We start from the raw sequence: 12,878 nt of genomic DNA, 5'->3' as shown, positions 1-12,878 counted from the left end.
AATTTCGGCTTTGCTCTTCTCATTTTCAGCTTCTTTCAACTAATTTCAGCTTTTTAAACTAATTTCTGCTTCTTTCAGCTTTTGTTCTTCTACCTTATGCAAATCTTCTACAAATCAGCTTCTGTTCCACTTTTTATATCTTCATAAACTTCAGCTGTTCAGCATATCTTCAGCCGCTTTCAGCAAAATCATTCACCAAAAAAAGCATTCACACTGCATTTTCGCAGGAAATGCAACTTCTCTAGTTGAATTTGTTTTTCTGTTTTTGTTTTGTGTCTTTACCTGCAGGTGCTGGGTAACAGAACCAGGCTAGTCAGTTACCTACCAGGGATCCACGTGTTGGTCCGATGTGTAACCAGAACCATCAGTGCAGCTGGACCCTCATGCTCTGATCAACCCAACATGGCTGCCAGTCCTCTTCACCGGGGTATGGTGTCTGTAGCTGGGAATGTTACAACAAATCAGTCACGAGATTCAATTTTTATTTATTTACTTATTTCAAAGCTGACTCACAATTTAAAATACAGTCATTTACAACTCCAGTTATATTCTGGATGTTGTTCACTGTGGCTCCTTTGCCTGATAGAGCTTTAAGCAGCATTAGTGGATGGTACAGTGAGCTGTGTTTACAGACCTGAGTCCATGCAGTGATGTCCAGAACAGAATCAGACCTGGTTTTAATGCAGTGGCCCCTGAAGGCCTGATGAACACGGGCAGCCAATATTGGCCCTTCGTTGTTCCTGTGCTGGTCCCTGTTTTGGCCCCTGTGTCCGCCCTGCGCCCCCCATCTCATGATGTGTTTATCCTAGTAGCCCACTGACTGCTGGGCTTTAACCCTGACCATAAATCTCTATTATGAAGCCAAACCTGATTCTGGCTTGGCACCCCTGGGAAGTTTTTGACTTGATGTCAGTAAATCGACAGTAGTATGAGGCACAAAGGTCAGAGGTCAGACATTTCTGTAACGTTATTTCACTCTTATTCTGTGTTGTGGATAAACCTTACTGCCCTGACATTTTGAATCTGTTAGGAAACTTTGAAAGAAATGTACAGGAAATACACCCAGAGTTGTTAAACCAGTTTTTTGGAGGCAGCTTGACCCAGTGGGTAGGGAGGATGTCCTCCCCTCTGAGGGTCAGGGGTTCAATCTCCAGCCCCTGCAGCTTGCCAGGGTGTTCTTGGTCAAGACACTGAACTCTGATATGCTCATCAATACCACTTTACTGCAGCCTGGCGTTCACCTGTCAGTGCAGCAGTCAGGTGTCAGCAGTGTGGAAACTAACTGTAAATGTACTGTCTCAGCAACATTGTCAACAGAACCAGGGCTAAACACTTTTAATGTTTAAATCCTTGGCCTTCAGTTTTTATAGTGAGGTGAAAAGACGTGTTATCAATGGTCCTCACAAAGATAGAAACACCCACACATACAGGTGTGTAAAAGTCTGACAGGGCTGATGTCTGTCCTCCAGAGGACACCAGTCTGTCCTCCAGAGGACACCTGTCTGTCCTGCAGGACACCTATCTGTGTTTTTCTGCATGAAGTCATCATAGTTTGTGATAAATATCTTTCAGGTTCCAGCAGCCGTTCACTCTTTAACAGAGTCGCCATTAATGTCAGCATTTTGAGCTGCGCTCAGTTAAAGTTTATCAAAGTTCCTGACAATATGAATGCCACCACGAACAAACGTGTTCATGCAGAACACTATTAGTAACGCTCACCTGCTTTTTAACTCAGGGTTAGGTTTCAACTGTTATCTGTCTCTCATGGATCTGGTTTTAACTTAATGTTCTTTCTCTAAAAAAAGGTTTCTTCTTCTTTTTAAAACGGGATCATTTGTTATGCACCAATCTAAATACTAGCTATCTGTTCCAATACTGTGTCTGTGTGTACTTGTAGTTGTGCTCCAACAAGTATTCGGTCAGGTGGTAGAGGAGGAGCGCTGTTTCCTGCGTGGACGGATTTCAAAGAAAACTATGATAACAAAAGAAAAGCAGACAGTAAATTCTGCTCGTCGAAGCTGTCAGGAAGAGGAATGAAATGTAAAACTTTCAACACAGTTGAGTAAAACATCTAAAAAAACCAGCTGTCATTGAGCAGAAGAGGGAAAATAGACAGTCTCAGCGCTCACCAACAGCAGCTTTCTCCTCCGTTTGAGGAGTTACCATGAAAGGTAGGCTCCTTCGGCTTTCCAACACATTTTCAGAAGAAGTGTAAATTCATTTATTCCAGTGCGGTGAGGCAGAGTCATCTTGGCTGTTACGACCTCATGCCAAATGTATTTTATCACAAATATATTAATAACGACGAAAACATCAGAATGCCGTCACTTTAACAGATTATTCAACACGTGAAAATGTGCTGGAGAGGTTCAGTGTGTATTCACTTCAGAGCTCTGTTAGTTCATATTAACTTTCATGTCATGTAGTCAAAAACCAGTTCCCTCAGGTGTGTGTGAGCGATTTGATTGAAAGTCCAGTTTAGGTTAATCTAAAATAGAATAAAATAAAATACACAATGTTCCATTTTAGTGTTCAGAGCAAATCATAAACAGAGATAGCTCCTCGCTTTCTGATTCTTTTAGCAGCTGTTTGGTTCAGTTACACAGAAAACCAGCAGAAAACGAGTCGGACCGTGGCTCACAGGCGACCCCAGCAGGCAGAGGCAGGTTACTGCATGCCTCACTTCTGGCTTTCTAAATATGGTTTATATCTGATCAAGTAAAACACATGAAACAAATTAGCAGCTCTGTAGAAAATATAACAATACAAGTATTTACAAACATATTGGCAACAAAGAGGGAGGAATCCTACAGAAACTGCATTTTAACACAAATGAAATATTTAAAGAAAATGAATATTTTCTTTATTTTACGGCTGTATGTTTTCTGTTTTTATTTCTCATTGTGCCTCATTTTACTGCCGTCACTGATTAGTACTCTGTATTGACAAGTACTCAGATATGTGTACTTGTGCGGCGGTATCTGCATTCCTAATGAGTAAGACATAAGAAGTGCTGTAAATAGTTTCTAATATGTAGGAGGAAGGCCTGTGTGAGTGTGAAACTGCAGCACTTTGCAGAACCTGTTTTATAAGTGTAAAAAAACCACTGTGAACAAAAGAAAACAAGAATCAGGAGATTTTTTTTAAGTATTATAATATTTTTTATTAAACTTACTGCTTTTCCTTGTGTTCTGGTTCAGAACTGGACCAGTCTGTACATCTGCCTGGTGTTATGGGATGGATGGACTGCAACCTGAAAGGAACTGAAGAGGAGAAGAAGAGTGTGGCCAAGCAGATGCTGACAGATGTGTGGCCTCCTCCATCCAGCAGACAGAGACAGGATTTCCCATTGTTCCCCTTTAATGAAGAGTTTTCTGTAAGTTTATTTATTAGCAGCCTTTCCAACGCAGCTGTGCTGCAAACAGTCCCTAATATATTTTGGGGCGGCAGTGGCTCAGGAGGTAGGGGTTTGTCCTGTAATCAGAGGGTTGCTGGTTGGAGCCCCCGCTCCAGCTGTCTCAGCCGTTGTGTCCTTGGGCAAGACACTTCACCCGCCTTGCCTACTGGTTGTTGTCAGAGGGCTCGGTGGTGCCGGTGTGATGGCAGCCTCACTTCTGTCAGCACGCCCCAGGGCAGCTGTGGCTACAATGTAGCTCACCGCCATCAGTGTGTGAATGTGTGTATGAATGGGTGAATGATTGTAGTGTAAAGCTCTTCGGGGTCCTTGGACTAGATAAAGTGCTATATAAGTGCAGGCTATTCACCATTTACCATAAAATATTTTTGTCTGTTTAAAAGCCTTAACAAAGGAGGCTGCCTATCCAACATCAGTTGCTTTCAGACTGGGATCTGATCTTAGAAGTGTGTCTGTTTTTAGTTCACGCTGTGTTACACCTTTAATGCTGACCTTTGACTTTGTGCTCTTCTAACACAGGTCCCACATTCAGGTGCAGAGAAATGTGTTGGTTTCTGTCCACACTAATCAGAAACTGATGTGACTGAAGCCAAAACGCTCCGGTTTTGTCTCATCCGTCTCAGGAACTTTGGTTCTTTCCAACATGCATTTTGGAGGATTCCTGTTTGGCTTTTTCTGCTTGAATGGTTTCTTTGGCTCTTTTTCTACCATCTGCACTGTTTGATCAGCCTGGGGTCCACATCCTGGCAGGTTGCTACAGTCCCATAAACCTTATCCATCCATCCATCCATCCATTTTCTTTACCCGCTTCTCCATTCCGGGTCACAGGGAGCTGGTGCCTATCCCCAGCAGTCACTGTGCGAGAGGCGGGGGACACCCTGGACAGGTCCATAAACCTTATACCTTTTAATAATCTTCTCAGCTGTGGTCAGAGGAACATGATAATCTTGTCTTTCAGCTCCTCAGACAGATCTCACCTTTACTTTCTCTGCTCCATGTTCAGTGTGATGTACATAATGATATCAAACTCCCCAGAGGCTGTTTGTTCCCTTTAAACAGACTGAGTGTCTGATGAAATGCTTGAAGGCTCCTGTGATACTATTTAGGGTCAAACACTTTGAAACGTTTGAAACAAGACAGATTAATCATCTCTTTAAGGAACAAATATGTCTGTACTGTTTTAGCAGATCTTTGTAAAATAAACAACAAATCATGCAAAAGGCAGGCAGATCTACATTAGATAATTGTTTTTAATGGAATCAGTTTTTGTTTCAACGGGCTGTAAAGGGACCACATGTATCTGAGTCTGTATGTCCTCAGCTCCTTTTTGATATGCTCTCAACCTGTCTGTGTCACGTCCCCCTGTTAGTTAGTGTGTCTTTGTTCCCATCTGTCACAGATTAGGTCTCTGAACAGACCTGGTTTGTACCTCTCCCTACCACATTTATTTCCTAACCTCCCTGTAGGTTGGAGCATCTTTTACCATCTGAGGGGAAAGGAAACCACAGTTGGCACTTGGGTACTTTTAATTTCCAGGCCTGACCTGTTTCCTGTTAGTCCCAAATAATCCTTTGGAGCAGAAGAACAAACACAAGAGCAACAGTTTTTTTTCTTTAGTCATTAACAGAGGTGGAGCTCACTTTAACTGTATTATGCTGTCTGTTCCTCCCCCCCCCAGGACCCAGTGTCTTCTCAGCAGGTGGTCTCAGCTCAACATCCCTTCAGCACCTCAGGAGTGGAGTGTGCCATACAGTCCTGCCCTGAAATATTAAAGAAAGGTACGCTTCTGTTTTAATGTTTTTAAAGGAATAACAAGCATCTCAGTCGATTGTTAGTATGGATCTACGATCCATATTGAAAATCAAGTGGATGTAGAGTTTTTGCTTTTTGATAATAAATATCTTCCAGCTAGCGGAGTGCAGAAGGTATTACATTTATACCTGCGCTGAGATTCCGTCTGTGGCATAAACACCCAATACAGCAGTTAGGGCGGGGGTCACTTTGGAGACAGCAGGACAACTGACTGCCAGAAGAGACGCAGCTCATCTGCAGGAGAGTTGCAGGAGCTTCTCTACCTTTTATTACAAGCGGCGTCTAACAGCAGCTCTCTGGGCTCTCTGACTGAGAATCCACACCAGCGTAATGCACCCTGAGACTGTACACTAAGAGAAAGGAGGGAGGGAGAGGACTAGTGAGCATCAGAGCCACCATACATGAACGAGATAAAATTCTTCCCAATCTGCTCCTCATCACCTCTGTCCAGGTCATGCTTCAGCTGACCAATAAGGAGCGGATCCACTCTCTGTCTTCTCTGGTTCGTCACATAAACAAGTCTGAGTGGCAACAATGTCTTAACATCAGTTCCTGTTGTAGTTACTTAGACTGTGCCCCTCTAATCAGACCCTCCAGGATTTCGCAATGTTGCGATCACAACTATTTACGCAAAATCAAGCAAACCCCGCAAAATCGCAACTTTTTGCAACTTTCCCCAAAACACTGCAACTTTCCCGCAACTTTAACCCAATATTTATTGTTTCTAAAGTGATTTGCCACCGTTTCTGCGGTCTAGTGTCTTCTTTGTGGGTTTGTGTAGTGTGGAATACAAAATAACCCCAAAAAACTCACAAAGAAGACACGTGACGTCACTTCCTGTTAACATCAGAATGCCGGGAGCGTGCAGGAACAGTGACCGAAGCGAAAATGTGCGCTAATGCTTTACATTTGCCCACAAAGATTTCAGCAAACCAGTTTCCTCCCCAGCTGCAGCTGTTTTGCACATCCTGCAATGTAATCATTGAACATAAACGCATCGACAAACACTTTGTGTCTGCAAAACGTGAGGAGAGCTGCAGACAAGGGACAATCCAGAAATGCTCATGAATGTCAGTTTAGAAGCTATCAAAGTTCTCAAATAAAGCACCTTTTGAGAATGTCAATGTTTGTTGGTAATTATCTTACAAAACTAGGAAGTATCTTTGGTATATATAATAAAAGTTATAGTTTTTTATTGATTTTAGTAAAAAAAAAAAATCACAACTTTTAGGAAAATGCCCCACGAAATCAGGCATGTTAGCCACAATAATCACAAAAAATGCCTGCGAAATCCTGAAGGGATTGCTAATGATCGAGAGAGTTTACCAACCACTGGTTTCAAGTAGTAAACTTTGATCCTGAAAATACTTAACAATAACTAGTATCACAAAGGAGTAAACTACATCTCAAAGTGTGCTAACAGTTGTTGAACTAACATGCATCCAGTCCTTGAAGCAGTGTTCTGTGTCTCTGACAGATTTCTGCTCCATGTTTCCTGAGGCACCATCCTCTGACATGATGATTGTCACAGTGACCCAGAAGACCCAGAATGATATGTCTTCATGGAGTGCTGATGTGGAAGAGGAAAGAGAACAGATGCTTGACAAGGTAAACTACACACAACTGTTTTGTTTTTGTTTTTTTCTCACTGTCTGACATAAAATCAGACTAAACCTTTCCTGTTTTAGGTCAGTTAGGATTCCCAAATGTGTTTCTATTTGCTAAATTGTCAAATAATGAGAGAGACAATTTTTTCTTTCTTTCTTTAATCATTGGTATCATTGCCATCAAACCGTATGACTTGAGTCACACATTTTATGTTTCCTTCCACAAGCTTCTCCCGATAGTTTGCTGTATTTTTGTCCTGTTCCTCCTAACAGGACTGGCAGAACTGAGTCAGGTTCATATTTTAGCTCTGCTGACTAATTTTCTCTGGGATTAAGATCAGGGTTGTTGTGGCCGCTCCAGAACATTGACTCTGTTGTCTTTAAGCCACTTTATAACTAATTTGGCAGTATGCTTCGGGTCATTGTCCATTTGGAAGAACTATTTGTGCCCAAGCTTTAACTTCCTGGCTCATGTCTTGAGATGTTGCTTCAATATTTCTACATTATGTTCTTTCCTCATGATGCCATCTGTGGAGGAGTGCACCAGACCCTCCTGCAGCAAATGTCTTTTTTATATTACTTTCAGAGTAATGGCTTCTTCCTCATCTGGTTTCAGCTGTATATTTGACTCTTTAAAATATTACAAACACACAGCTGTTCATAGTATTTCATCATTTCAATTAAGTTTCCAGATTCAAATCCAGTTCCAGTCCGTTCATTCTTATTATAATTTTACCGTAAGTTTTAAAACTCTAACTCCGTCTGTGGCATGTAAGAACTGGCCATCTTACTTCTGTATTTCCTCTTTGTTGCAGTTTGTTAATGGAGCCAAGGAGATCTGTTTTACTCTGCTGAAGGAAGGATTTTGGGCAGATTTCATCGAACCATCTTCTGGCCTGGCAGTAAGATTCTGCTTTCAGTCAGTGTTGAAAAGTCTATCCATCAGTTAGATATCCATCTATCCTTCCTCGCTCAGGCTCGCAAAACAATTAAACAAAAAGTACAAAAGGAAACAATTTAAAGGACACCCTTCAAGAGAGGTGATTCCACAATTTTTGCCAGGGTTTGTGGAGACAAACAAGACAAACAAGTCACACTCTCACTCACACCTGGCGAGTTACCAAATAACCTGACGGGCATGTTTTTGGTCTGTGGGAGGAAACCAGAGTATGTAGCAAACCCATACACGGGGAGAACATGTAAACCCCACACAGAAAGGCCCCAGGTGGGAGGCGATCTGCAACCTTCTTGCAGCTCCAGATTTCAATTTCTGTTTTAAACTCTGTTTATTTCACACCTCATTTACTGGGGTGATATGCATGTTAAACTGAGGTGTCCTTTAATCAGCATCACACGTGTCCTCAGTCCTGTAATCAGTCAGTCTGACTGTTTAAAGGGTAGTATGTAGTCACAGGGCTGTTTGGTATCACGGTGTGTACCACATTGAACATGGAGCACAGAAACCTGAGGACAGAGTTGTCTCAGGAGCTTAGAAAGACAATTACTGACATCCTGTTAAAGGTAAAGACTATAAGACCATCTCCAAGCAGCTGGATGTTCCTGTGACTGCAGCTGCTCAGATTATTCAGAAGGTTAATGTCCACAGGACTGGAGACAACCTCCCTGGATGTGGACACAAGAGGAGAACTGATGACGAATTGAAGAGACAGCTAATATGAGACCAAAAGAGTCCAGAACAACTACCAAAGAGATTAGAGGTGCACTACAAAATCTAGGTTCATCTGTGTCACACTATCAGTCACTGTTTGATTCACAATGGACTTAATGGAAGATGGCCGAGGAGGACACCAAATCATAAAAAAGTGGGACTGGAATTTGCCAAAATGCATATTGAGAAGCCACAAAGCTTCTGGGAGAATGTCCTTTGGACAGATGAGACAAAATTGGAGCTGTTTGTAAACAAGTCCCATCAGCTGTACATTTACAGATCCAACCCTTCAAATCTGTGACAGCTGAAGCAGTTTGTTCATGAGGAGTGGGACAAAATACCTGAGGACAGGAGCAGACGTCTCAGAGAGACCTACAGCCTAATTACAATGATCGCCTTAAAAGCTTGCGCAACAAAATAATAAAAGGTACCGTCCGTTTTGTCAAGCCCAGTTCCATTAGATTTTATACTAATTCTTTTCTTATTACTGCTTTAGTTAGTTTTAAGCTGTTTTAGTGATCTTTGTGGGGTTTTCTTTCGTTAGCAAAATGGTACTAATTTGTCTGCATCTGCATGTGTTCAAAAATATTTGACCCAAAAACAGAAAGACTGTTGATCACATGCGTTCTGATGTCACGTATAAAATGTCTGCAATCCGGTGAATACTTCTTGATTCTATAAATATGCGATGAATGTGTTTTCCTCCCCAGTTTTTTGGTGCGTACACCAACAACACGCTGTTCGAGACCGATGACCGATACCGCCACCTGGGCTTTCAGATCGAGGACCTGGGCTGCTGCAGGGTCATCCGACATGCCCTGTGGGGAACTCGGGTTTTTGTGGGGACGATATATACCAACGCCCCACCAACTACTCTCATCATGAAAAATCTGCAGCACAGCTGAATAAAGTCTTTCACAGCCAGACTGACTGCTGTGTAATGGAAGTAAAATGAGTGTTTTAGGCTACTGCTGTGGGCATGCTTATTGACAGAACTCTGACCAGCACAGTATAAACAACACCAGATATTAAACAGAACTGACTGACTGGACATGTCCTACCAACAGTGTCCATCGGGGTGTCCACACTAAATGTGGACTTTATCTGGGGAGCTGAAGGTCATCAGGTTATAAGAAGCCACATAGCTGTATCTATTGATCCTTTAGGATTATCTGTTGATATGTTTAAATCTTCTCCAACATGTACATCATGTCTCTGATTTGACTTTCCTCGGACTTTTAAGATCACAATTTAAATCATCTGTGTCAATAGAGGTAAAATATACAACACTTCATTTATATTGAGGGCATATGTTCAGTTCTGAAATGCTTTAACACTACTGTAAATAAATAAATTAAATGCATTTCTTCATCTGGTTTTATATGACGGGATTCAGAGCAACACCTTTCCTAAAACAGGATAGTGAATGAATTCAATCACACAGAACTGATGATTATTTTAAAAAAAACACACACACACAAGCAATTAGGATATTTTCATATTACCTTGAGTTCAGATAATGTTTCTGTTTTTATTTCAATCTACAACACCTAGCACCAAAAATGATGGAATCTCCACTCATGGAAGTTCTTTCAATTTTGCATATAAAAAATGCAGGCCACAAAATAGTTTTTCTAAAATTCCAACCTTCTGGCATTAAGAAATGGTAAAGAAAGAAAAAAACTATAATTGTTGTATTCAGTCACAGTTGCTTTTTTTTTAGATCATGTAGAGGAGATGATTTACTTTGAGTAAAAGTTACTTAGTTACTCTGTTACATATCTAAGAAATTGAACAAAAGTTGCAGTGCAAGTTTAGCTGCTCACCAGGTAACAGGTGACATGCCGACAAGTCCGTGTCTGCTGGGTTTCACTCCAGGCTGGTGGACAAAGGGGCCTGCCAGGTGGGATGAGTTTCTACACAATCTGTATGGGTTTACCTAACAGAGAAACGCCTCCTTCGTGGCTCTTCTTCACTTTTAACTGGATCGTACACCGGCTGACTGGTAAGTTTGGCCAACACACCACCCTCAGACCACTTCTGGTCTTTTTACCCAAGGGGAAGGAAAACTCAGAAAATTTACCCTTTAAGGATGACACTACAAAGGAACTAGATGTAAGTATTTATTTTAATAAGGCAGAGAATTAGTACAAGACCAGCATCTACTGCATCTTCTGGATGAAGCAGAGAGTTCAGGGACCATGAATGCAACTGTAGAAGATAAATGGACCCTTTCAACACCATACTACATGTGTTAGCTCTCATTACAGGGCACTTTCTACGACTAAATATAACTTTCTGAATATTATTTACGCTGTCTGATAACTTTACTTCATGGAAGCATAAAAAAAACGTAAAAAGAATTGGTCCAAGCACTGAACGCTGAGGAACTCCGTGACCAAGTCTGGTGTATGAAGAAGATTCATTATGCATGTATGTATCGATCAACAATATTTAGATTACTTAATTTATTCACCCTTATGGTTTATCAGATCTCAACACTTCAGGGCGAAATCCGTTTAATTACATGGAATTTACAATCTTAATAAACTACTATTAAAGAGAGCGAATTTGCCTTTAAAGATTTTATTACAAAAATTAAATAAAAAATCACAAACAAACAATTAGGATCAGTGAACAATTAACACAAAAATTAAAGGTAACACTTGAAATATAGGAATAATATTCTGAATTTTGGCACCAAGTAGTTACTCTAAAAGATCTGAACCTGATTTAAACAGTTATATTTATTTAACAATGATTTAACAAGATAATACTCAAAATGAACCTTTTAATGATCTGAAACAGGACTTTGATTATAAGTTTAGCTAAAGAAGAAGAATCTTTGATTAATATCTTTACCTTAGAATTGTGCATGCAAGTTTGAGCAGGATTCCTTTTAATAAATAGTTCACTTTAGAATTTAAGTCAAGAGAAAGTTAATAGTCCTGCTAGAATGTCAGAATAATTTCATGAAGGATCAGATGAGAAATTAAATGTTTTATTATCCACTTGCATCAGCTTAAAAAAATAACCAGATATAATATTGTTTTCTCATCATCAGATAAAAAGCCAGGGCCTTAATGTGGTACAGCAGGATTAGGGTAGGTCTTTCCTGAAGACGATGCCATGCAGGTGATAGTTCCTGGTCCGGCCTGTACAGGGTTGACCCAAAGGTCCACTGAGAACCAGCTGAGGTCAACAGCTTCTCTGAAAGGTCACCCAGGAGGCTGAAGGTCTGGAGCTGTCAGCTGATGGAGTCAGAAGTCAGTGGGCGAGGCACATCTAGACTTATCTTTTGAAGTTACAAAAAGTTATTTTCTGTTTTCTGTTAAATTTCTTTTATGCTCTCTTCTTTATTTTACTATGGTGTACTGCTGGACAAAGCGTACACTATAAACTTAGGTTAACAGAAATATAACAACAAGACGAAAATTTGTTATCAAACAAAGGTCAGACACCCAGCGCTGCAGCAACCTTGATGTCTGCGTAGACAGGTTATCTCATCCTGTTCAATGTTACTGGATCACTGACCTGTACCACAACAGTCTCCAGTAGGACAAAAGAAATAAAGTTTTGTTAAACTGCTTGAATGATTTCTTATTAGATAAATGCACATATAAAAATCATCAACATTCATATTTCACATTTCAAAATAATTTGCTATCCAAGGAACATATCAATACTAATCAATACTGATTAGATGTCAGACAGTGTGACAGCTTGGAATATGAACATTTATCCAGGGTGATACCATGAATCAGTCAGAGCAGAATCACTTTTCAGAGAGAACAGTTACTGGAAGATGATGTTAGATCAGAGGTTATAAAGAGAGGGGTTAATTTAATGCTACAGTCTTGAAGAATAAGATTTCAGTTTCCTTTGATTCAGTTTGTTAGGATTACCATGTCCCGGGTGACTGAGAACCTACACCAACATTTATCTTGTACCAAAGCAGTCATACAGTCAGATGATCTTCAGAAGGAGAATGAAACACCTTGCTGACTTCCTTCTCTTAGTTTCCATTTCCTCCTTTTATAATTCAATTCAATTAAATTCAAAACTACTTTATTAATCCCAAAGGGAAATTAAATGTTGACGTAGCTCATTTAAATCAAGGAGTTATTATAGATGGTGATGGCTGTGGGCAGGAAAGATCTCCTTTAGTGGTCCGTTTTACAGCTAATCTGAAGAAGCCTTTGACTAAAGAGACTCTGTTTTCCGATGACGGTCTCATGAAGAGGATGGTCAGGGTTGTCCATGATTTCCTTGATTTTGTGCAAAATCCTTCTTTGCATCATCATCTCCAGAGGTTCCACAGTCATCCCCAGAACAGAACCAGCCTTCTTCATCAGGTTGTTGAGCCTTTTTAGGT

The 12,878-nt window shown here is 40.6% G+C and overlaps 1 protein-coding gene across 4 annotated transcripts in view; it reads left to right on the top strand.

Moving 5' to 3' along the window:
* The window catches only part of mmadhcb (metabolism of cobalamin associated Db), a 14,484-nt gene extending 5,051 nt beyond the window's left edge, over window positions 1–9,433 (top strand). For 3 of the 4 annotated variants that reach the window (XM_025007417.2, XM_017423167.3, XM_037977593.1), the window contains 6 exons: window positions 289–427; window positions 3,201–3,376; window positions 5,094–5,193; window positions 6,705–6,835; window positions 7,650–7,736; window positions 9,214–9,433. In XM_025007417.2, the coding sequence (XP_024863185.1) occupies window positions 403–427; window positions 3,201–3,376; window positions 5,094–5,193; window positions 6,705–6,835; window positions 7,650–7,736; window positions 9,214–9,408 (714 nt within the window). In that variant the 5' untranslated portion in view covers window positions 289–402 and the 3' untranslated portion in view covers window positions 9,409–9,433. Of the gene's footprint in view, window positions 1–288; window positions 428–451; window positions 2,172–3,200; window positions 3,377–5,093; window positions 5,194–6,704; window positions 6,836–7,649; window positions 7,737–9,213 lie in introns of those variants that run through there. The other variant, XM_017423168.3, reaches the window with a different exon arrangement.
* The last annotated feature ends 3,445 nt before the right edge of the window (window positions 9,434–12,878 follow it).

The sequence above is a fragment of the Kryptolebias marmoratus genome, linkage group LG9 (assembly GCF_001649575.2).
Source record: "Kryptolebias marmoratus isolate JLee-2015 linkage group LG9, ASM164957v2, whole genome shotgun sequence".
Lineage (NCBI taxonomy): Eukaryota > Metazoa > Chordata > Actinopteri > Cyprinodontiformes > Rivulidae > Kryptolebias > Kryptolebias marmoratus.
Note: the sequence above shows the minus strand (reverse complement) of the source record. Positions and strands in the feature narration are given on the sequence as shown.